The sequence below is a fragment of the Phyllobates terribilis genome, unplaced genomic scaffold (genome assembly GCF_046119375.1).
Source record: "Phyllobates terribilis strain yellow unplaced genomic scaffold, ASM4611937v1 Scaffold_2__4_contigs__length_985480577, whole genome shotgun sequence".
Taxonomy (NCBI): Eukaryota; Metazoa; Chordata; class Amphibia; order Anura; family Dendrobatidae; genus Phyllobates; species Phyllobates terribilis.
Window position 1 is genome coordinate 337,777,049 of NW_027362762.1, and position 25,891 is coordinate 337,802,939.

General features: G+C 40.2%; 1 protein-coding gene across 3 annotated transcripts in view; it reads left to right on the plus strand.

The window, feature by feature from the left end:
- Window positions 1–25,891, plus strand: part of ATP10A (ATPase phospholipid transporting 10A (putative)) — a 164,822-nt gene that overhangs the window by 120,702 nt on the left and 18,229 nt on the right. For all 3 annotated transcript variants that reach the window (XR_012278505.1, XM_073664540.1, XM_073664541.1), the window contains exons 11-14: window positions 3,275–3,378; window positions 8,805–8,931; window positions 13,709–13,893; window positions 25,239–25,551. Coding sequence is in view for 2 of the 3 variants with exons in the window: in XM_073664540.1 (XP_073520641.1) it covers window positions 3,275–3,378; window positions 8,805–8,931; window positions 13,709–13,893; window positions 25,239–25,551 (729 nt within the window). In the remaining variant the exon portion in view is untranslated. The remainder of the gene's footprint in view (window positions 1–3,274; window positions 3,379–8,804; window positions 8,932–13,708; window positions 13,894–25,238; window positions 25,552–25,891) is intronic.

Genomic DNA, 25,891 nt, shown 5'->3' on the forward strand with positions numbered 1-25,891 from the left:
TGTGGAGTCGGAGGTTTGGCTTGCTGACTCCACAGTCCTGGTTATCAGTCAGAAAGTCCCAATGGCGTCTGTGTCCGCAGGACTACAGATGTGGCTGCTCTTTGCTATATTCTTTTAAACTTGAGGTAAAAGTACAAACTATTGTTCACAAGACTTATGATTTTCATAAGCAAAGAAGCAGTTGACTTTACTTTCCATCGATAATTGGGTCTTTATAAAGATGTATACACCTTACATAGCGCAGCTGTTAGAGACCTACTTCAAAAAGCAATGGATCAGATCAATAGCGCTGGTACCTGTCAAGTTGGCTACACACAGCCAAGGTCCCCGAACACTCCAAATCTATATTCACTTTGTTGATTGTCTGCACAGAGGACCATAAATCATGTGGCAAGATACCTAGCAGATATCCAAGGCTGCCCACTAAGGTGATCGTTTACTGAATGTCTAAATCATATTTCCAAAGCTGCTAAATGAAGGATGTCTAAAAAAAATTGTAGAAAAGAGAGCAGTTAAACAGATGGATCCATCTTGCTGTGCCTCAAAGCTGCAGCTCCTCTCCAGTCTGCCCTCAGCACCAGATACACTGCACTGTTTCTGTCCCACCTTTATGAAATGCTAGACAGCTAGTATTTGTACAAGTATCAATTCTTTAGTTTTATTTTATATTAATCATATTATTTGACACTCATAAGGCAGAAGAGCTTTCCACAAGTATGAGGCTGTCACCTTACCGAAGACTAGGTTTTCCTGCAGGCTACTGATAACTTCTTTTACCACACAAGCCCTTTGATCGATAGAGTGAAGCACTTTTATCCCCATTGGAATAGAACAACCATGTGCACGATCGTCTGCCGCTCCATTCATTCTCTATGTGGACCACCAGAAAAAGCCAATAATACTTCTCTGCAGTCCCATAAGGAATGAATAGAGAAGAGCATGCGCACTATTCCTCCATTCTATTGGGGATAACAGTGTCCTGTTCTGAATATTGGCACCGATCTTTAAGTTGCCGCCTTTCCTCTGGATTGGTGATAATTCTTTCTTTTGGTCGGTCCACCCATTAAAGGTGTCCACACTACAACCTGTCGTAAAGCCGCAAAGTACGCATTACTTTCTACAGTTGATATCCGTACTCTTATGTTACGCCATTCTTTTATGCTGGTTTCTGTAAAATAATCTGAAATGTTCTGTCTGAGCCACTATGTATGGTTCGCCATACATACTATATTATTTAGTTGTGACCCAATTTTTCAGTCTCTTTAGTTAGTCTATTAAGCAACCGCATATATATAAGGCACACATATATTACCGTTCAAAAGTTTGTCACCCAGACAATTTTGTGTTTTCCCTGAAAACTCATACTTTTATTTATCAAATGAGTTACAAAATGAATAGAAAATACAGTACAGACCAAAAGTTTGGACACACCTTCTCATTTAAAGATTTTTCTGTATTTTCAGGACTATGAAAATTGTACATTCACACTGAAGGCATCAAAACTATGAATTAACACATGTGGAATTATATACTTAACAAAAAAGTGTGAAACAACTGAAAATATGTCTTATATTGTAGGTTCTTCAAAGTAGCCAGCTTTTGCTTTGATGACTGCTTTGCACACTCTTGGCATTATCTTGATGAGCTTCAAGAGGTCGTCACCGGAAATGGTTTTCACTTCACAGGTGTTCCCTGTCAGGTTTAATAAGTGGGATTTCTTGCCTTATAAATGGGGTTGGAACCATCAGTTGTGTTGTGCAGAAGTCAGGTGGATACACAGCTGATAGTCCTACTGAATAGACTGTTAGAATTTGTATTGTGGCAAGAAAAACGAGTGGCCATCATTACTTTAAGAAATGAAGGTCAGTCAGTGCGAAAAATTGGGAAAACTTTGAAAGTGTCCCCAAGTGCAGTTGCAAAAACCATCAAGCGCTACAAAGAAACTGTCTCACATGAGGTCCGCCCCAGAAAAGGAAGACCAAGAGTCACCTCTGCTTCTGAGGATAAGTTTATCCGAGTCACCAGCCTCAGAAATCGCAGGTTAACAGCAGCTCAGATTAGAGACCAGATCAATGCCACACGGAGTTCTAGCAGCAGACACATCTCTACAAGAGGAGACTTTGTGCAGCAGGCCTTCATGGTAAAATAGCTGCTAGGAAACCACTGCTAAGGACAGGCAACAAGCAAAAGAGACTTGTTTGGGCTAAAGAACACAAGGAATGGACATTAGACCAGTGGAAATCTGTGCTTTGGTCTGATGAGTCCAAATTTGAGATCTTTGGTTCTAACCACTGTGTCTTTGTGCGACGCAGAAAAAGTGAACGGATGGACTCTATTTGCCTGGTTCCCACGGTGAAGCATGGAGGAGGAGGTGTGATGGTGTGGGGGTGCTTTGCTGGTGACACTGTTGGGGATTTATTCAAAAATGAAGGCATACTGAACCAGCATGGCTACTACAGCATCTTACAGCGGCTTGCTATTCCATCTGGTTTGCGCTTAGTTGGACCATCATTTATTTTTCAACAGGAAAATGACCCCAAACACACCTCCAGGCTGTGTAAGGACTATTTGATCAAGAGCGAGAGTGATGGGGTGCTACGCCAGATGACCTGGCCTCCACAGTCACCAGACCTGAACCCAATCGAGATGGTTTGGGGTGAGCTGGACCGCAGAGTGAAGGCAAAAGGGCCAACAAGTGCTAAGCATCTCTGGGAACTCCTTCAAGATTGTTGGAAGACCATTTCCGGTGACTACCTCTTGAAGCTCATCAAGAGAATGCCAAGAGTGTGCAAAGCAGTCATCAAAGCAAAAGGTGGCTACTTTGAAGAACCTAGAATATAAGACAATTTTCAGTTGTTTCACACTTTTTTGTTAAGTATATAGTTCCACATGTGTTAATTCATAGTTTTGATGCATTTTCATAGTCATGAAAATACAGAAAAATCTTTAAATGAGAAGGTGTGTCCAAACTTTTGGTTTGTACTGTGTGTGTGTGTGTGTGTGTGTGTGTATATATATATATATATATATATATTATACTGTAACTATATATCGACGCAATGAAAAGATGAAAAATAGACAAATCTGACTGCAGATTCCCTTTTAAAGATCGGATGTCAGCTACTGGTGATGGAGAGAGATAAAATATAATATCCATAAAGCGCCCCATTATCGTACATTACACTTCACATTGGCCTACAGTGCTCATCATTTTGCCTTCCTGGGAAGCTCTAGTTTAACAGTTTTTTTTACTGACATGTTTATTTTTATTTAGACAGCTCTGTGGGAAAGTACCAAAGACGAATCCAAGCCAAAACTCAAAACTACTTGAACTGTTATGCGGTTGATGGATTACGCACTTTGTGTATTGCAAAACGAGTAAGTGGGTTTTTTTTATTATTATTATTATTTTTGCTGTCTCTCAGCAGAGACTATTTGTGTTTGTTGTATTCATACATCAATTTAAAGGGAATTTGTCATCAGAAAATGCTCTGTTTAAATCAAGTTATGTTCAAAATATTTACATTTTTCTTGCAATTTTCACTCTGACCACTATGCTTAATAATAGTAATAATAGACTAATGCTGCACAGTAGAGATCACTAATCAGCAGTCATGTCATTATGAAATGCCTAACCCATGGCTATGGTTAGGCTATGTTCCCATATGTTGTGTTTTTTTTCACATCAGAAATCTGCAGCAAAACTGATCTCTGGCAGGAAATCAGCTGCGTCAAAACACAGGTTTTGCTGCGGTTTTTTTTTTCGATGCGTTTTTGCTGCGTTTTTTTCACTATCTTTCTGTTTTTATTTAGGCATGTACATAAAGTTCTGTGAAAAAAACAATCCCATTCTATTTTGCCATCAAAAACACTGAAAAAACACTGAAAAAATCCACCTGCCCTTTTTAGTGTGTTTTTTCAGCATTTTTTTTCACCACCCATTACTTCCTATGGGTGAGAAAAATGCTGAAAAAAACGCTGAAAGAAGTGACATGCTCTATTTTCCAAAAACCCAAACAAGGCACAAAATACACAGCAAAAAAAAAAAGATGTGTGAACAGAGCATTCTGGCTTCTCATAGACTTTGCTGATACTGCAAAACGCCGCTGAAAATTTGCAGAAAAATCTGCAGCAAAATACGCTGAAAAACCCAACGTGTGTGAACATAGCCTTGTCTTCATTATGAAATGAGACAGATAATACAGGGTTAACCACTGACAATGGGTGATAACCACTGCTCATCTCTTCTCCCTTTCTTAATAATCACCTTTGTAGAACATATATACAAAAATGATCCCTTAGAAATCTATTGGTTGTTTTCTTATGCCTCTGCAGCTGTGGTTCACAGCCCAGAACATGCCATAATTATGTAATTGAGGCTCATTCTTCTTATGGAATCAGGCGAGGTGCGTTGTGGCATACACCTCAGTGTGCAACTTGCCACAAATCTTGACTCCTGCCTGAGTAAGATATGTGGTGTAGCAAACGCGGCCATTCGTCATGAATTTGTCAAGTGCGGGTCGCCCCAGCTCCACCCATATTCTTGAAGCAAGGGAAAGAATGTCGTAAACACAGCAAAAGTCACTTTTCATTGCGCAGGCTCGCATGTGCACCAAAAAATGTGACTCTTCAATGCATTGTTTTGGCCAAAAATCTGGGGAAAATCCTTTGATGAACCACCCGATTTTCCCCAAATATATTAGCAGCCACATTACACCCCCTTACAGTGCTGGCTAGTGTAGTAATTCTGCTAACCTCTGCACAAGTAACCATTCGGTCAGTCCTCTGCTTTACCTTAATAAGCTGAGTGGTGCAACACCCTAATTTTGTAAGTTTCCAAACAGGAAAACAGATCAAACTGCTGTACTCCCAACAAGGCTAGACTAGAAAAATAATGTGCTCAATCGGATTCAGGTCTGGGGAACGGGTGGGCCAGTCCATAGCGTCAATGCCTTCATCTTGCAGGAACTGCTGACACACCCCAGCCACATGAGGTCTGGCATTGTCCTGCATTAGGAGGAACCCAGGGCCAACCGCACCAGCATATTGTCTCACAAGGGGTCTGAGGATCTCATCTCGGTACCTAATGGCAGTCAGGCTACCTCTGGCGAGCACATGGAGGACTGTGCGTCCCTCCAAAGAAATGCCACGCCACACCATTACTGACCCACTGCCAAACCGGTCATTCTGAAGGATGTTGCAGGCAGCAGATCGCTCTCCACGGCGTCTCCAGACTCTGTCACATGTGCTCAGTGTGAACCTGCTTTCATCTGTGAAGAGCACAGGGAACCAGTGGCGACTTTGCCAATCCTGGTATTCTATGGCAAATGCCAAGCATCCTGCACGGTGTTGGGCTGTGAGCACAACCCCCATCTGTGGACGTCGGGCCCTCATACCACCCTCATGGAGTCGATTTCTATCAGTTTGTGCAGACACATGCACATTTGTGGCCTGCTGGAGGTCATTTTGCAGGGCTCTGGCAGTTCTCCTCCTGTTCCTTGCAGAAAGGCAGAGGTAGCGGTCCTGCTTCTGGGTTGTTGCCCTCCTATGGTCCCCTCCACGTCTCCTGGTGTACTGGCCTGTCTCCTGGTAGCGCCTCCTGCCTCTGGACACTACGATGACAGACACAGCAAACCTTCTTGTCACAGCTCACATTGATCTGCCATCTTGGATGAGCTGCACTACCTGAGCGACTTCTGTGGGTTGTAGAGTCCGTCTCATGCTACCACGAGTGTGAAAGCACAACCAACATTCAAAAGTGACCAAAACATCAGCCAGAAAGCATTGGTACTAAGATGTGGTCTTTGGTCCCCACCCGCAGAACCGCTCCTTTATTGAGTGTGTCTTGATAATTGGCAATAATTTCCATCTATTGTCTATTCCATTTGCACAACAGCATGTGAAATTGATTGTCAATCAGTGTTGCTTCCTAAGTGGACAGTTTGATTTCACAGAAGTTTGATTTACTTGGAGTTATATTCTGTTGTTTAAGTGTTCCCTTTATTTTTTTGAGCAGTGTATATAATGGCAGGGAATTGGAGGAAAGGATGTGAGATCTCCAATTAATGTTATAATTGCAGTAAAATATCACTTTGAATAAATCATTTAAAATGTCATTTGAATACAATGAGATGAGTCTGGCCCATGATTGACCAACTAAATAAAAATAAGATCATCCCTCATGTGTAAATAGATCTGCCATGCAGTTTTTACTAGGGCATAAAGTTTGTGTTTAGCCCCAGTAATTGTTCAACCCCTCTTTTAATATTACAAAAAATGTTCAGAACAGTGACATGACAGATCACTTATTTTTGTATTTCTACTTTAATAATGGGAACCAAGGGGTAACTATTCTCTTTGCAGAGAGTGACATGTCAAGCCTGACATGCCAAGGTGAGGAGACTTTTAAGTCGCAAAGCTCCTCTGGGAAATATGGAAAGAATTTGCATTATTAATGTGCAAATTGTCTCTTAAGAGAGGAAGAGGATTAGAACTCTAGTGCCACCTATAGGAAGTAGCAATCATAACAGTCAATATCTACTCTCTAATGAGCCTTGTAACATGACTTAGGATAATAGCCAAAACCAAAATCTCAATTTGCAGACACTGTGTTTCGGGGTGCTGCCCCTCGTCAGTGCAAAGTGTGAGATCTGGTTTGGCTGGGTGAGAGGCGTGTGACCGGAATCCAAGGGGTAAATTTTCTCCTTGCAGAGAGTGACCAGGCTCGTTAGAGAGTCGATATTGACTTTTAGGATTACTTACTATAGGTGGCACCAGAGTTCTAGTCCTCTTCCCTCTGAAGAGTCAATTTGCACATTAATAATGCAAATTCTTGTTATTGTGTTTCTTTCCTTCTTTTCTACTATAAGATCTTAATCAATATCTCACTTGACACAAGAACAATTGCCAAAATTATGACAAGACTGAGTTTTGTAGAACATTTGTTTAACCCGTGAATGAAAGTAAGGTTAATGATACACAGTAGAATATAAGGCCGCAAGGGCAGGGTCATCTCCACTCTGTACCAGTCTGTCATTGGTAGTTTGTTCACTTTAATTTATATTTGTGCTTTGTATGTAACCCCTTCTCATCTACAGCACCATGGAATCAATGGTGCTCTAAAAATATTAATAATAATAATATTATAAAGTTCATTACGAAATTTTCAGTTTTACTCAAATTAATTGATGCACAAATGAATACACCCCACATCAAAAACGACTGCAGCCAGTATTTTGTATGATCTCCATAATTAAGGACAGCAGCAAGTCTTATATGCATGGAATGAACAAGTTGGTTACATATTGCAACATCTATCTATTTCCGTTCTTCAAGAACAACCTTTTTTAGAGCATGGATGCTGGATGGACAGTGATGCTCAACTTGTCTCTTCAGAATTCCCCCTAGGTGTTCTATTGGGTTTAGATCAGGAGACATAGCTGGCCACTGAATCACTTTTACCCTGTTTTTCTTCAGAAATGCAACACATGTGTGTTTTTATTAATTGTCATGTTGGAAAATGGTACGTCTACCAAGCGCAGGGGAGCAATGGCGGCATCTTCTATTTCAATATAGAATAGTACATTTGTAAATTCATGATATGTAATTCAATGAAATGTAGCTCACCAACACCAGAAGTACTCATGCATCCATATATAAGGACACAGCCACCACAAAGTTTTACTTTAGGTACTCTGAATTTTCTAAATTCATGATGCCTACAGTGAAACATGGTGATGGCAGTGTCCTTATTTGGGGCTGGTGTCGGGGAGCTGCATTTCATTGATGGTATATTGAATTCACAGATGTACTGCTCTATATTGAAAAAGAAGATGCTGCCATCACTCCGTGCACTTTTCCAACAATGATGCAAACACACATCTTGCATTTCTGAAGAAGAACAGGGCGAAAATGATTCAGTGGCCAAGTATGTCTCCTGATCTGAACCCAACCAGACACTTATGGGGAATTCTGAAGAGACAAGTTGAGCGTCACTCTCCATCCAGCATCCAGGCTCTAAAAGTGGTTTTCCGTAGTATGGAAAAAGATAGATGTTACAGTATGTCTCATTATTCATTCCATACCTAGAAGACTTTGTGGTGTCCTTAACCATCATGGAGGTCATACAAAATACTGGATGTACTTGTTTTTCATGTGGGGTGTACTCATTTTTGCATCAACTAATTTGAGTAAAACGGAAGAACCATACTTTCATAGAACATTTTTTTTCAACCCATAGCATGAAACTCCATCTTGTCATAACGTTGGAAATTGTTCTTGTATTCAGTGAGAGGTTGATTAAAATGTTAATTTTCAGAGCACTGTATGTTGTAGTTTTGTTACTATTTGGTGTAGAATGATGTTATTGGCACTAGTATACAGAATCCATACTCCCCTGTTTCCTGCCGCCTCTTTCTCCCTATAGGGGCACCTTTTTATAGTGTATCCACCAGCTTGTCAAGGTTTCTATTAGAAATCCCCATTCTTTATTTCCTATAAAACGTGGTTTCTTGGCTTATCAGATTTAGTGCCAACATTATTTCACCAGAAGGTGCATTTATCTCGTCATCTTGTATACATGTGGTTACTTGTGAGTTTACAAAAATAGTTTGTCAGGAACATCTTCTATCTCAGTTAGAATAAAATGGCCTTGTGCAGATAGCGGAATCTAAACATGTTGTTAATCCATCTTAGTGTCATCTTATTCTGTGCTGTCTAAACACAAACCATATATTATACAAGTAGAGTTTACTTCGGAGATTATAGCCCATAAATAATACACATTTTAAATTACTTTCTTCCAGGTTCTCAGTAAGGAGGAGTACGCCTGTTGGTTGAAATTTCATTTACAAGCAGAATCCTCATTAGAGAATCGTGAAGAGCTACTGTTTCAATCTGCAGTTCGCCTGGAGACCAATCTGCATTTGCTGGGTAAGTTTATTAATTTTTCTTTTATACAAGAATCGGCAGAGGCCGTTATTTTAATACTGTGTGGATACAGACTCAGCGCTGTTAACTGGTGATGTTCAGGAAACCCTGCACTTGATTTGATTTTCTTCAGTCTCATCATTTGTTAGTTACCATTTAATATAATGTATTTTAAAACAGACTAATTGCTTAAGGGGAAACTGTTATTCGAACCACGGACAGCCTGAATCCGAGCCTGCCTTAATGGTTGCAAAAACTGGTTTCTCTGAAATGTTGCTGCTATGTTTCAGAGTAAAACATATTTGGCTACAAAGTTAGCCAGTGACTAAGTGCTCGTTACTCGAGTTTGCCAATGGTGCTCTGGTATGGACCTTTTAGGTGCCTGAGTGACATGTCCGAGTCCCCACAACCGCATGTTTCACAGCTGTTAGCCACAAAACATGCGGGGATTGTCTGACAAACATGTGTGATCCCCGCAAGTTTCGTGGCTGTCTAACAGCCACGAAACATGCGGCCCTGGGGACTCGACCATGTCACTCAAGCTCCCGCGATACTCTGAACAGAGCAGATATTTATAGGAGATTTCATAATTTCATAATTCACCAAAATGGACACAGGCTCCCAACTCCACGACTCCGAATCCACATCCCTGGTCAATAATAACACTTGCATAAGCAAAAGGAAAAAATAACCTTTAGTTTTTTTAAATAAAACTTTGCAGGTTTGATACATAAAACCTAGTGATGGATAAGAGGAGATCACACATCATCTCTACTGTTCCTGCAGCCTGTCAGCTCCATCGCATCCTACTTTCTTTTCCTTTACACTGGCTGAAGTCAGGGAGTGATGTCGAATAACGTTTTTACGCTGTATCTCCGCCACAGCAGCGAGAGTCCATAATTTAAAATGAGTCCAGAATTACCCCTGTAGTCGCGACCCAGTTAGACTGGCTGCGTCCAGAAAACTTTGACAGTTTTCTTATTTTCTAATTTTCATCCGTTTGTCTTTTTTTTTACGTCTGTGTGGGTTCAGTTTTCATACATCTACACAGAAAACTGTATTCGATCATGTACATTTTTTAAAGTCTATAATAGACATGTAACATTAAAATAAGATGCCACTCAGGTGTTCTGTATGGGATCCGTTTTTTAGGTGTTTTTTCTTAAAACAAATGGCCTTGGATCCCGGAGAGAGCAGCGGTAGGGGAGTATATTAATACACTCACACTACATTATGTTAATCACACTTCAATACATGCACATACACGCATTTAGTAAAAAAAAATGGATTGGAGCTACTTTAAGGCAGGGGTTTACATGAACGTGTGAAGAATCTTCCAAGTTTCATCCAGAAAACTGAAAAAAAAAATTTTCTCATTTGTCATCCATGTGTAATCTGTTTTTTTACAGGAGAAAGTAAATATTTACAAGACGAAGTACAATTTCCTATGATATAGAATTTCAGTGTATCTATAAAAATGGGACGCTGCACACTGGCTCTGTATGAAATCAGATTTTATTCTGTCCACCAATAGTCTTGAATTGGCAAGACTCATCCGACACATGGAAGAAATTAGTGCATGCTGCAATGTATATACAGTACAGACCAAAAGTTTGGACACCTTCTCATTTAAAGATTTTTCTGTATTTTCATGACTATGAAAATTGTACTTAACAAAAAAGTGTGAAACAACTGAAAATTGTCTTATATTCTAGGTTCTTCAAAGTAGTCACCTTTTGCTTTGATGACTGCTTTGCACACTCTTGGCATTCTCTTGATGAGCTTCAAGAGGTAGTCACCGGAAATGGTCTTCCAACAATCTTGAAGGAGTTTCCAGAGATGATTAGCACTTGTTGGCCCTTTTGCCTTCACTCTGCGGTCCAGCTCACCCCAAACCATCTCGATTGGGTTCAGGTCTGGTGACTGTGGAGGCCAGGTCATCTGGCGTAGCACCCCATCACTCTCCTTCTTGGTCAAATAGCCCTTACACAGCCTGGAGGTGTGTTTGGGGTCATTGTCCTGTTGAAAAATAAATGATGGTCCAACTAAACGCAAACCGGATGGAATAGCATGCCGCTGCAAGATGCTGTGGTAGCCATGCTGGTTCAGTATGCCTTCAATTTTGAATAAATCCCCAACAGTGTCACCAGCAAAGCACCCCCACACCATCACACCTACTCCTCCATGCTTCACGGTGGGAACCAGGCATGTAGAGTCCATCCGTTCACTTTTTCTGCGTCGCACAAAGACACAGTGGTTAGAACCAAAGATCTCAAATTTGGACTCATCAGACCAAAGCACAGATTTCCACTGGTCTAATGTCCATTCCTTGTGTTCTTTAGCCCAAACAAGTCTCTTCTGCTTGTTGCCTGTCCTTAGCAGTGGTTTCCTAGCAGCTATTTTACGATGAAGGCCTGCTGCACAAAGTCTCCTCTTAACAGTTGTTGTAGAGATGTGTCTGCTGCTAAAACTCTGTGTGGTATTGACCTGGTCTCTAATCTGAGCTGCTGTTAACCTGCGATTTCTGAGGCTGATGACTCGGATAAACTTATCCTCAGAAGCAGAGGTGACTCTTGGTCTTCCTTTCCTGGGGCGGTCCTCATGTGAGCCAGTTTCTTTGTAGCGCTTGATGGTTTTTGCAACTGCACTTGGGGACACTTTCAAAGTTTGCCCAATTTTTCGGACTGACTGACCTTCATTTCTTAAAGTAATGATGGCCAATCGTTTTTCTTTACTTAGAATTTGTATTATGGCAAGAAAAAGCAGCTAACAGTCTATTCAGTAGGACTATCAGCTGTGTATCCACCAGACTTCTGCACAACACAACTGATGGTCCCAACCCCATTTATAAGGCAAGAAATCCCACTTATTAAACCTGACAGGGCACACCTGTGAAGTGAAAACCATTTCTGGTGACTACCTCTTGAAGCTCATCAAGAGAATTCCAAGAGTGTGCAAAGCAGTCATCAAAGCAAAAGGTGGCTACTTTGAAGAACCTAGAATATAAGACATATTTTCAGTTATTTCACACTTTTTTGTTAAGTATATAATTCCACATGTGTTAATTCATAGTTTTGATGCCTTCAATGTGAATGTACAATTTTCATAGTCATGAAAATACAGAAAAATCTTTAAATGAGGTGTGTCCAAACGTTTGGTCTGTACTGTGTGTGTATGTGTATATATATATATATATATATATATATATATATATATATATATATATATATATATATATATATATATATATATATATATATATATATATATATATATATAATATTTCAAAAGAGAAGTAGATAGCACTCCAATTTAATTTCAGTGAAAAAACAAGGAATTTATTAGCCCATCAGATGTGGCTGGTGACGTTTTGGCTGAGAGCAGCCTTTATCAAGCTTAATAAAATTGGAGTGCTGCCTAGTTCTCTTTTGAACTATATATTATCCAGACTCGTGGGATATGTTTGGGAGGCCTTGCACCCGACTATATAATTATATTATGTATATGTTGTGATTTTTTGAGCTATAAGAACTGTTTACACGGGTATATAAACAAAGAAATGTAGTTCAAATGGTATAGGTTAGCAAAAATGAGATGCTAATCATGTAAATGAGTAATTTCTTCATATCACACCATTCAATATTTACGTAGAAAGAGGGGCCTAAGATGGAGAGATCATGTAACATATCTAAAATTGCATTACTATCCCCTAGATAGGGAAATGCTCCAACGCCCATTTTACACAATTGACAATAAGGGAAGAGTAAGACGGCAGTATAACTTGGATGAGGATCACAACACAATGCTTGGACTGGCCATCGACTCTCCCTAACTGAGTGTGACTGCTGCATAGAAGTACATGCGGTCACTCTCTGGTCGGGAGAGCCAGTCCAAGCATTGCATTTTGCTCCTCGTCCGAGTTACACAGCCATCTGACTCTTCCCTAACTAGGATACAACGCTAAAAGCAGCCTGTCACTACCTTATGCTGCGATTCAACAGGCCCACTTAGACCTCGTGACAGAATCCCTTTAAAAGCTATGCAGTTTTTTTTTTTTTCACAGCTATTAAAGGGATTCCTCAGTTTTAAAACAGCTAGCTGTGACTGCTATGTCTCATATTACCCTAACGCTGACCAAACAGAGCACAGTTTCCTTTCACGGGTTTTGATGCCCTTTTGTTAAAGGAATAAACACTACAATGTATCTTGAATAGTGCAAATTATTTTTCCTAGATTGAGAATAGAAATTTTACACTTGATTACAATCTGTCCTGAATTAAGAAACAGATTTCTATCATTCAGAACTGTTCATTTTCGCAAATAAACGTAGACCATTATCTTGTTAATTATCCAGTCATATTGTAATTAGCAATATGGGGACAACTTGATGCTAATTGCAGGAAATAGAAGGGTGAATTCCCACGCTGCAGATTTTGTTGCAGACACTTCTGACACTAGATATCGGTTCCATACATCTGAATGGGATTTTCAGATCGCATTACTTTCCACAAAAGGGAAAAAATGCAATATGTGAGGATCCCTTTAGTATATTTATATTCCCCAGGAATTTGTCTGTTCCATTCATCTGAATAGGACTTGCAGCAATCTATGTGGTTGCAGCTACAACAGCTCCATTGAGATAATGGTACTGATTTTCAGTCTTAGAAATTTCTGTAACTGAAATTCTGCCACATGTGAATTACCATTTGTTTAGGAGTCTAATCTAAAAAACTGTAATTTAATGGGTCTTGTAAGCCAGACAATCTTTTATTTCCATCAGGTGCTACAGGCATAGAAGACCGCTTACAAGAAGGTGTTCCAGAAACTATTACAAGGCTGCGCAAGGCTGGACTGCAAATCTGGGTCTTGACTGGAGATAAACAGGAAACGGCTGTAAATATAGGGTATTCCTGCAAGCTTCTGGATCATGATGATGATCTCATCACGTTAAATGCAGAATCTATGGTAAGACTTCTACTTGTCAATCGCAATATTTGGCTCAAGTATTTCTTATTCCCTAGCACACTCGCACTTAAATGGGTTGTCCAGGCAAAATTAATTGTTTGACAAGGGGTTAGGATATGTAAAAAATAACAAGCCATCATACTTTCCTTCCGGCACCCATCTGGATCTAGCGAGTGCACTCTGTGTTCTGCACAAACACAGGTATTGATTAAATTACCATTTATAAGGCACTATTAATATATTGTGGCCAGATACAAAAGAAATTAGTGAAAGAAAAACTACCCTTAGGTTAAGTTATCACAATGAGATTTTAGTGAGTTTTTCACACAGTATATGAGTTTATCCCTGCATTGAGGATTACTGATTGACTGCATCAAATGCTGGAGAGAATATGGTCCCATAGATCATGTGAATTCATATTTCATCAAAATGGCAATATAACTTGATTGAAAAAAAGTGCCAAGTACTAAAGATAAAAATATATATCTTGGGGAAGTCCCTTCTTGGCGCAAGTCCTAGAGCTCAGTAGTGACCTGCGTCCATCCCAATGCATTTCCCCCTTCTTAATCCCTTCAGAGGGGCTCATCCAGGGGACTTTTGAGGGCTAGTCTCCGGACAGCAACAATGGCCCCAGGTTATCATTCAACCTCAGGCTAGGCAATGTGGCGTGCGTTCCACACTCATTGCATATGTCTTATGATGCACAGAAAGGTGACGTTGTCGGCAGCACTCATGTGACTGGGTGTCCCAGTGCGCCACTAGAATACTCCCAGCAGGTGTGTCCATTAGCGTGATGTCACCGCCCATGATAATGTGGTAATAGGACCAATGGGTTATACCATGTCCTGGTTGTCTAAATTTATAGTCGTTCCTCCATATATAGCCAAAAGCATATTGGAGACATCATTATGTGTTTATTAAACACCCAGGCATCATTTACATTAAGGAATACAAAGTCTCACTTCCAGCATCACATTGTCAAATCAGTAATGGGGATAAAAAAAAAAGATACATAACCCCATTTGCAGATATTTGATATTAAAAGAAATTGGGTGCATTCAGTTAGATATAATTGTAAACAGAAAATGTATAAAGAAAATTCAAATAAACAGCAAAACCATATGATTGGAACGCTTTCAATGTATATCTTCATCACATTGCATTCTCATGACTTAATATATTTGTACATATTTATATTTTATTATATACAGTACAGACCAAAAGTTTGGACACACCTTCTCATTTAAAGATTTTTCTGTATTTTCATGACTATGAAAATTGTACATTCACACTGAAGGCATCAAAACTATGAATTAAAACATGTGGAATTATATACTTAACAAAGAAAGTGTGAAACAACTGAAAATATGTCTTATATTCTAGGTTCTTCAAAGTAGCCACCTTTTGCTTTGATGACTGCTTTGCACACTCTTGGCATTCTCTTAATGAGCTTCAAGAGGTAGTCACCGGAAATGGTCTTCCAACAATCTTGAAGGAGTTCCCAGAGATGCTTAGCACTTGTTGGCCCTTTTGCCTTCACTCTGCGGTACAGCTCACCCCAAACTTTTGGTCTGTACTGTATATATATGTATGTATGTATGTATGTATGTGTGTGTATATATATATATATATATATATATATATATATATATATATATATATATATATATATATATATATATATAATAATATTTTTATTTTTTTTTTTTTGCCTAAAATGCAAATGAGATGTGTCATTTTTAACTTTAGGTCTTTTAGAGATTTTATCAACTTGCTTAGCTGTTCACAATAAGGCTATGTGCCCACGATGCAGAAATGCTCAGGATTTTTTCCTGAGCGTTTCTGCATCTCCCTGGCAGAAAAAAACGCATGCGGATTGTACATGCGGATTGTACATGCGTTTTCCTGCCAGGGACATGCGGATGTGAAGCGTTCTTCACTTGCATTTCCGCATGCGGGTTGACAAGCGCTTTCCAAGCGATTTTAGCATCACTTGGAAAGTGCTTGACAACTTGGTCACACTATATAAATCCATGCAAACGGCATTGATTTATATAGTGTGACCCGAGAGAATGTCAAAAAATAAAAACGCTTAAAAAACGCATCGTGGGCACACAGCCTTAGCCACGATGCGTTTTTTAAGCTTTTCCGCAGCGGCAAAAACGCTGCAGAAACGCTTAAAAAACGCATGGTAGAAGGCCTGCTGTGCACATGCTGCGGATTATCATTGCGGAAAAAAACGCAGCACTACCAATTATTTTGTGGAAGCGCTGCTTTTTCGCTGCCATTGACTTCATTAGAACGCGCCAATTCCGCAAGACTGCATCTGTACTTGCGTAATTGGCGCGTTCTAATGTGCGGATGGTACCCGGGTGTGGAGGACAGGAGACTCTCCTCCACACCCAGGTACCCTAAAAGCTGTTAAAGAAAGAATAAAATAGAAAATAAAGATTATATTCACCTTCCGACGGCCCCCGGACTCCTTCCCTGTGCTTGCCTGCAGATCGCGCAGGACTGAAGGACCTGCGGTGATGTCACAGTCATGTGACGCAGGTCCTTCAGTACAGCGTACCGCGATCTGCCAGCAGCCAGCACAGGAGCGCAGCAAGACTGCAGGGGCCATTGGAAGGTAAGTATAGGTTTATTTTTTATTTTTTCACATTCTCTCGGGTCACACTATATAAATCCATGCTGTTTGCATGGATTTATATAGTGTGACCGAGTTGTCAAGCACTTTCCAAGTGATGCTAAAATCGCTTGAAAAGCGCTTGTCAACCTGCATGCGGAAATGCAAGTGAAGAACGCTTCACATCCGCATGTCCCTGGCAGGAAAACGTATGTACAATCCGCATGCGTTTTTTTTCTGCCAGGGAGATGCAGAAACGGTCAGGAAAAAATCCGGAGCATTTCTGCATCGTGGACACATAGCCTTACAGTAATTTTGACCAGGGGTGCCCAAACTTTTACATGCCGCTATATGTATTACAAATTTACACCTACATAATGTACAATTTGTTTCTCAAAAGAAAAAAAAAAAAAGTAGCTACTTAAAGGAAACCTGTCAGCAGGATCATCCATGTTAGACTAAAGGTATGGGTAGTATATGGCGCGGTCATACTGATTTAATGCACACCTTTAGTGTAAAAATCTGCAGCCTGGTTTTCGTTAAATCCTAATGATAAATTTCGGTTTCCTCGGTGCTTCAGGGCAGGACTTGTGGGTGGGACTGTGGTTAGAGTTTTCGGCTCAGAGGACTCCGCCATGGGCCCTCCACTGCCTCTGTTGCATTCATTTAAATTTTGGGTAAGCACCTTCTTAGCTGTGGGCAACGCTTTCACTAGTGTGGTCTTCATGAAAATGGTGATGGCGTATATGCAGTTCAACCTCAGTGACAAGCTGATATCTCATTCTGCACATACGCCACCACCAGCGCCATTTTCCTGCAGACCGCCAGAGGTCAATATACGCCGGCACCATTTTCATGAAGACCATATTTATCGAAAACAAGGCTGCAGATTTTTACACTAAAGGTATGTATTAAATCAGTATGACAGCGCCATACTACCCATACCTATATAACATGGATATTCCTGCTGACAGGTTTCCTTTAACGGAAAAAAATATTCCTTAAGGGCTTAGAAAATGCCAACATAGTGTATATAAATATAATCGATATTTGTAATCCAGACAGTCTTGCAGGTGATTTTCTTTCGCAGTGAATACCTTCATATATCCCTCTTGTAAAAGTGTCTTGTTAGGAAATTTCTGTAAGTTTAGAATCCTAATAGGTAAGCGAAGGTTCACTAAAAGGTGAAAGTAAACTATGAACCGCTATAAAGCTGAAATTGTACTTCTGTCAGTGGTCAATAAAAGCTCATTTCCTTTTTAATTAATTACTGATCTTATTACTTGCTATCTCAACAGTTTCAATCCAAGGAATGAATGCTGAAGACGTACAAAAATGTGATATATGTTTTTTGTGCTTAAAGATCATGCATAGAAATTGCTGATTATTTTCTAGCATTAGCAGTTGGGGGGAGTGCCTGCTTCTAGCAAATCATATGGAAATAATAATTTTATTGTGTCATATGCTGACTTTAGTCTTGTAACTTTTGCAGCAGCTAAGCCATATTGATCTGAAAGCCTCAGAACATATGGAGCAGCAAAGAGCTTCAAGAGCCTATCTAGGAATATTACATATTTTAAACAATGTTACGAATCAGCCTCGTACAGGATATTAAAGGGGTTGTCCACTACTATTTAAAATATGCTAAAGCATTTTTATGATGAAAGCAACTTTTTTGTAAGTACCTCCCTCTGCATTTTCTGCCTGTGAGCGGCGGTATCAGTGGCCGCTCACAGGCATCACGTGACCCAATGCTGACGTCACAACAAGTGAGGCGTAACTAAGCTCTGGGGTCCCCACGGTGGCTGCTGGGTTGTGGGCGGGGTTATTCCCCGCGTCACACCAAGCGTCCACCACGTGCTTTCCCAATGATTGGGGAGAGGGAGAGCGCGTGGTGGATGCCGGGTGTGACGCGCAGAGGTACCCCGCCCACAACCCAGCAGCTATCATGGAATGCGGAAGAGAGAGACCCCCCGGCTGCAGCCTGGACTTGTCGTGACATCAGCGGATGTCAGAGCCGGCTGCAGCCGTGGGTCACGTGCTGCCTGTGAGTGGCCAGTTATAGCGCCGCTCACAGGCAGAAAAGGTAGAGGGCTGTAATTACAAAGAAGCTGCTTTTCATTATAAAAACACTTTGGCATATAGTAGTGGACAACCCCTTTTAAGGTTTTCATCCAATTTTCTGGTTCTTCCCAACACAAAGCCCATGAAGTAGCTTTCATATTCAGAGTGTTATAAAATGTAGCTATACAATGCAGAAGTACACATTGTTTGTGGCATCACTCATCACTAGTGTCATCATGCCCCACAGCAATGGAGTTTCATAAAGTTCCACAAATCTAAATTGTAAGGCTCATGATCCTGCTCATATTTACACCAGTCAGCAATAATATTAAACCACTGACATATTCAGTGAAAAACATTGATTATTTAATGACTATGCAACCTGTCAAAGGGTCAGATATAATATGTAGCATGTGAACAGTCTTGTGGTGTTGGAATAAAAAAAAAACAATGTGCAGATGTAAACACCTGAGCAACTTTGGCATGGACGAAATGGCGACTTGGCAACCCACAGGTCTTGTGGGGTGTTCCAGATGTGCAGTAGTCTGTATCTGCCAAAAATAGACAAAGGAAAAATGACCGGTGAAACGGCAACAGAATCTTGGATTCACATGGTACGGCCTGTCAGTTCTGGTCCCACAGAAGACCTATTACAACGCAAATTGCTGAAAAAGTTAATGGTTGCTATGGTAGAAAGTAGTCTGAAAAAGCAGTCTATTACAGCTTACTGTGTGTCTATGAGCACTCTCAGTTGAAGGGCTTCCATAGACAGACTTTGCCACTCCATCTAATAGATCCCAGGGAATTCCATGGTCTTTACCCTTTAATCCCTATATAGGGATCTGGACTTGCACAAGTTCCTCTGGGTTAGGTCCACAGAGTGGCTGCTGGCAGAGGGGTGGTCAGAAAGCAGTGTCCATACCAGGAGATGAGACACAAGAACAGAATTATCAAGCAGAGAGGGATAGTCTAAGCACGAGTCTAGGTCAGAAACTGGAATCAAAGAGGCTGAACAAGAGACAAATACAGTTGTGCTCAAAAGTTTACATACCCCAACTGAATTTTTCCTTTCTTGGCCTTGTTTCAGAGAATATGAATGATAACAAAAAAACTTTTTCTCCACTCATGGTTATTGGTTGGGTGAAACCATTTATTGTCAGACTACTTTGTTTTCTCTTTTTAAATCTTAATGACAACCAAAAACATCCAAATGACCCTGATCAAAAGTTCACATACCCTGATGATTTTGGCCAGATAACATGCACAGAATTTGACACAAATGGGTTTGAATGGCTACTAAAGGTAACATCCTCACCTGTGACCTGTTTGCTTGTAATCAGTGTGTGTGCATAAAAGCTGAGTGAGTTTCTGGGATCCAGACAGACTCTTGCATCTTTCATCCTGCCACTGACGTTTCTGGATTGTGAGTCATGGGGAAAGCAAAAGAATTGTCAACGGATCTACGGGAAAAGGTAGTTGAACTGTATAACACAGGAAAGGGATACAAAAAAATATCCAAGGAATTGATAATGCCAGTCAGCAGCCTTCAAACTGTGATTAACAAATGGAAAATCAGGGGCTCTGTAAAAACCAAACCACGGTCAGGTAGACTAACACAAATTTCGGCCACAACTGCCAGGAAAATTGTTCGGGATGCAAAGAAAAACCCACAAATAACATCAGCTGAAATTCAGGACTCTCTGAAAACTAGCGGTGTGGCGGTTTCAAGATGTAATAAGGAGGCATTTGAAGAAAAATGGGCTGCATGGTCGATTTGCCAGAAGAAAGCCATTATTGCGCAAATGCCACAAAGTATCTCACCTACAATACGCCAAACAGCACAGAGACAAGCCTCAAAACTTCTGGAACAAGGTAAGTTGGAGTGATGAGACCAAAATTGAACTTTTTGGCCACAACCATAAACATTACATTTGGAGAGAGGTCAACAAGGCCTATGATGAAAGGAATACCATTCCTACAGTAAAGCACGGAGGTGGATCGCTGATGTTTTGGGGATTTGTGAGCTACAATGGCACAGAAAACTTGGTAAAAGTTGAAGGAAAGATGAATGCATCACTTTATCCGCAAATACAGGAGGCAAATTTGCACTCATCAGCCCGGAAGCTGTGCATGGGACTTACTTGGACGTTCCAACTTGACAACCATCCAAAACACAAGGCCAAGTCGACCTGTCATTGGCTACAGCAGAACAAAGTGAAGGTTCTGGAGTGGCCATCTCAGTCTCCTGACCTCAATATCATTGAGCCACTCTAGGGAGATCTCAAGCGCGCAGCTCATGCTAGACAGCCCAGAAATTTACAGGAACTGGAGGCTTTTTGCCAAGAAGAATGGGCAGCTTTACCATCTGAGAAATTAAAGAACCTCATCCACAACTATCACAAAAGACTTCAAGCTGTCATTGATGTTAGAGGGGGCAATACACTGTATTAAGAACCGGGGTATGTGAACTTTTGGTCCGTGTCATTTGGATGTTTTTGGATGTCATTAAGATTTAAAGAGAGAAAACACAGTAGTTTGACAATAAATGGCTTCACCCAACCAATAACCATGAGTGGAGAAAAAGTTTTTTTGTTATCATTCATATTCTCTAAAACAAGGACAAGAAAGGAAAAATTTGGCCGGGGTATGTAAACTTTTGAGCACAACTGTAGGAGTAAACAAGAACAAGTATCTCCCCACAGTATGCTGGGAGTAAGTAAGGTGTGGCGCTGTCCCATTGGCTACAGCAGGGAGGTAATTACTCCATACTGGTAGAGTGGGTGGCACTTCACTAAGCCACACTAGCATCTCTGGCTGGACAGAGCCTGTGCCAACCTGAGCTTCTGGTCCTGACAATACTTCAATCACCAGCGCTACCCACAGATTTAATTTGGTGACAGAAACTGCATTGTTACAGATCTATTAAAGTGCACACGCTGATCATTGTTGATCACCAAAAATACTCACAAAGGATCCATTAACTTCATAATTGGACCAAAAGAGGAATGAAAAAGGAGGACTGATGTCATGCATCACATTTTCTTTTACAGCATCTTAAGCGTAAATTACTTGGGGAAGAGACGGCACCACAAAGTGTTTGGGAAGAACACAAACCAGTGGAGGGTGTAAAGTTCTGTGCCATGTTCTGTTGGAAAAGCTTGGATCTTAGACTTCACCTGGGTCTTACTTTAACATGTATAACCTATCTAAACAATTTTGCAGACCAAATACACCCTTTCATGAAAACTGTATTCCTTAATGGCAGGGTAGTGCACTTTGCAACAACAACTTTAGACAGGCAAGAACTCAAATATTAGCATGGGTGTACACCGTCACACAACTACAAACACGCACAAGCAAAGAGACGGATTATGTGTGATAAAGCAAGATAGTAAGTTTTATTCACAAAGTGGAGCAAAAAACACATTGGAGTATTTTTCGTGCTTTTTAATTGTTTTTAAAAGCATCACAAACGAATGCAAAGTGGTATGTGTCCTGACCTACCCCCCACCCATCCTCCTCTCCCAAAAAGGTTAAATAATAACGTGAATCTAGCTATGACTTGCAATCAAAGACCTAGTAAAAGTACAACACAAAAGCAAACATGTAGAAGAAAATAAGTAGACACTAGGCTAGTGCACAAATACTCTATAACAAGGGCGGAGTCTAAAAGATAATCTAGAAATCACAAACAATGCAGATCCAAGGGACAGGGTGTATGGCCCTCTGAAAAAGACCATTGTCTGAGATCTTTATTATATTTGCTTCGCCACCCTCATAGTATTGCCTGCATTTTTCCAGTAGCCCATTTTACATTTTTCTTTTATGTGTATGTTTTGTATTGCATTTTTACCAGGGCTGGTGTTTGTACAAGTCTTTTCTTGTGGCCGATAGTTGTTTTCATTACCCACCAATTGTAATTCTGAAAATTGGCAAAGAGTTCAGGAAGTTAAATGGATTTTCTCAACTCTTTAGCAGGCACCACTCCCCTGCTTTTTGGTAGGGTGGTATGCTCTTTCTTCATTGACAGTTTGAACCAGCAGCATCGTTGTGCCGCTAGCCTGAACTGCGAACTTTTCAATGCAACAAGCAGAAGCAGCTTTGACTCTGTAGCATCAGTAGAGTGCATTGGCACTGAAGCTGGCCGGATCCAACGTTCCTACCAGCTTCTGAGCAGGATCCAACACTCCTACCAGCTTTTGAACAGTGATTTACAAGCTCTATAGAACAGAGCTTACAAGCACTGCTCTTCTTGCTTTGGAGACTGACCAACGTTAATAGACTGCAGCAGTTACCCATAACCTAGGCAGCGGACAGTAAACCATAAAATTGAAACTCCTTCGGTCCTTGAGAATGGAGAGGATTTTTTAGAACAAATTAATTGCAAGGTTGCATGTTTTTCAAGCATATTGAAAGTTTAACTATTAATGATGTTGAAAATAATCCTTTAACTTCCAAATTCCAATTTCCAAATTCTCAATCATGTTGAGCATTTATAGAAAAAAAACAATTTCAACCCATGGAAACCTATCTTTAACATTAAAACCACCATAGCCTAAAAATATACCTTCCTGATATTGTCAGCCTGTTCATGCTGCTACAGCAACTTTGACCCATCAGGACATAGATTACACAAGTCCTATGAACATGTATTAAAACATATGGCACCATCATGTTGGTGGCAGATTATTTATTTTTTTGATCTTTCAGATCCTTATGGTCCCACGTTTTGTTGCGTTTCCAACCCATCCTCTTCCAGAAGTAACTGTTCATTGGCACTCCATGGTGCACCCCATGCTGCAAATTTCTGTGTACCTCGGTTAACTAGCTACTCCGTAGGTTTTTTTTATGACCATTGTATTCTGGCATGATGGCCTAGTGAGTCTTGCCACCAAAAAGACCACACAATTGTTTTAGAATTTCTCTTTATCCTCCTTTTGAAATCCTTAACCCCTTCGTGACAAATTATGTATATTTAAGTCATCTGTCATGTCCCTGGCTTTGATGCGGGCTCACATGCTGAGCCCGCATCTTTCCCCACCCATGATGGCTCATTTAATCAGTCATAATGTGTCTTTAACTTCCGCGGGCGGAGCTGTAACCAGTTAAATCCCGCTGTCAATCACTGACTGCGGCATTTAACACGTACCGGTCGGAAGCATGACATTCATCCTGCCCATCAGCTCCCCTGTCATGTGATCGCGGGGCTCTGATGGGTTGTCATGACAGCCGATACTGTCATTACGATACTCCAGTGAAAGCCAGCTCGTGGCCGACGTTCATAGATCGTGATTTCTGCTAAACATTGCGTGCTGAAGAACTGTTATGTATAGCACACGCGATCGGACGATTACAGATTCAAGTCTCCTAAGGGGACTATTTAAAGGGAATCTGTCACCACCAGTTATCAGACCTCTACTATGGGCATACAGGGTATAGAAAAGTAAATCTATAGATACCTGTATGGCCCATAGTAGAGGTTAGATTGCAGAGAAAAGCGCTTTAATCAATTCCATTTTGTACAGGCTTGGCATCCTTGGGACGCCAAGTAATCCCTGCCTATGTACTTATTATTCCCTGGGCCCTGTGACGTGCAGGGAGGGGGGAATAAGATAATTAAGCATATAGACGGGGATTTGGGGGAATAATAAGCACATAGGCGGGGATTTCTTGGCCTCCCCCAGACTCCAAGCCTGTACAAACTAGAATTGATTAAAGTGCTTTTCTCTGCAATCAAACCTTTACTATGGGCCATATAGGCATGTATAGATTTACTTTTCTATACCCTGTATGCCCATAGTAGAGGTCTGATAACTCCAAAGTGGTGACAGATTCCCTTTAAATAAAAGTACAAAAAAAAATTTTAAGCTATATGGAAAAAAAAAAGTGAAAATCACCAATTTTGCCCAATTGAAAATAAAAAAAACAATTAAAAAATACACACATTTGGTATTGCTGCATACAGAGATATCTGATTTATCAAAATGTAAAATAAATTAAGCTGATCGGTAAACTGCGTAACGAGAAAAAAACAAAATACCACAATTACAGGGTTTTTTGCCTCCACAGGATTTGATCAAAATATTGTATCTTCCCCAAAATTGTATCAGTGAAAGCTTCAGCTCAAGGCACAAAAAATAAGCCCGAACCAAGCCCCATATCCCGGAAAATGAAAACGTTACGGGTCTCAGAAAATGGCGGCAAAAGCAAAAAAAAATTTTCAGGGAAATTTCCAAATATTTTTTTCACCACTTAAAGAAAAAGAAAAACAAATATACATGTTTGGTATCTGCATACTCGTACTGACCTGGAGAGAATCATAAGGCCAAGTCAGTTTTACCATATAGTGAACATGGTAAATAAAAATAACAATTATGGAATTTCACTTTTTGCAATTTCACTTCGCTTTGATATTTTTTTCCGCTTTCCAGTACACCATGTGGTAGAATGAATGGTGTCATTCAAAAAGTACAACTCATCCCACAAAAAAAACAAGCCCTCATATGGCTATATTGACAGGAAAATAAAAACATGGCTCTTGGAAGAAAGGGAGGAGAACACTGAAAATGTTCCAGGAATGAAGGGGTTAAACAACTATAATCTTTTTATCATTGTATCTCTGTACATTGTTCACCTATATCTTCTTTTTTTGTAGGACGCCTGTGCTGCTTTGCTTGACCAGTGTTTGCACTATGTGGAGTCCAAGATTCCAAATAACTCAAAGGAACAATCTACTTGGAATGTTGACTTTGGTTTTTCATTACCTTCATCTACAAAAAGCCCAAATCTTGGACTTGTTATCGATGGCAAAACACTAGCCTTTGCACTAGACTCAAGCCAATCGGATAAATTTATTTCCCTGGCTCGAAAATGCCGTTCTGTTCTCTGCTGTCGTTCTACTCCTCTACAGAAGAGCATGGTAGTGAAGCTTGTTCGAGACAAGCTCAAAGCCATGACTTTAGCAATAGGTATGCTGTTGTATTTCCCTACTTTGGAAATCCCAAAAATCAACTTTGCTAAAATATTCTTATAACGGAACAATTTCAAAAATAAAAATGGATATTGTACTTGCCAACATTTATATCCTCAAAATTGTTGAATCAAAAGTGGATGTGTAATTAGGAAATTACCTACTTTTTAATTCAGGTTTTTATCTTGAATGTATTTTTTTATGTTTTGTCTTATATATTTTAATATAGATAGCTATGTGGCAATCAGAAAATATATGTATATTACATTTTTATTTATTTATTTTTTTAGCAATTTTCACATCAGTCACTTAGCTTAAAATTAGACTCCTACTTCCTG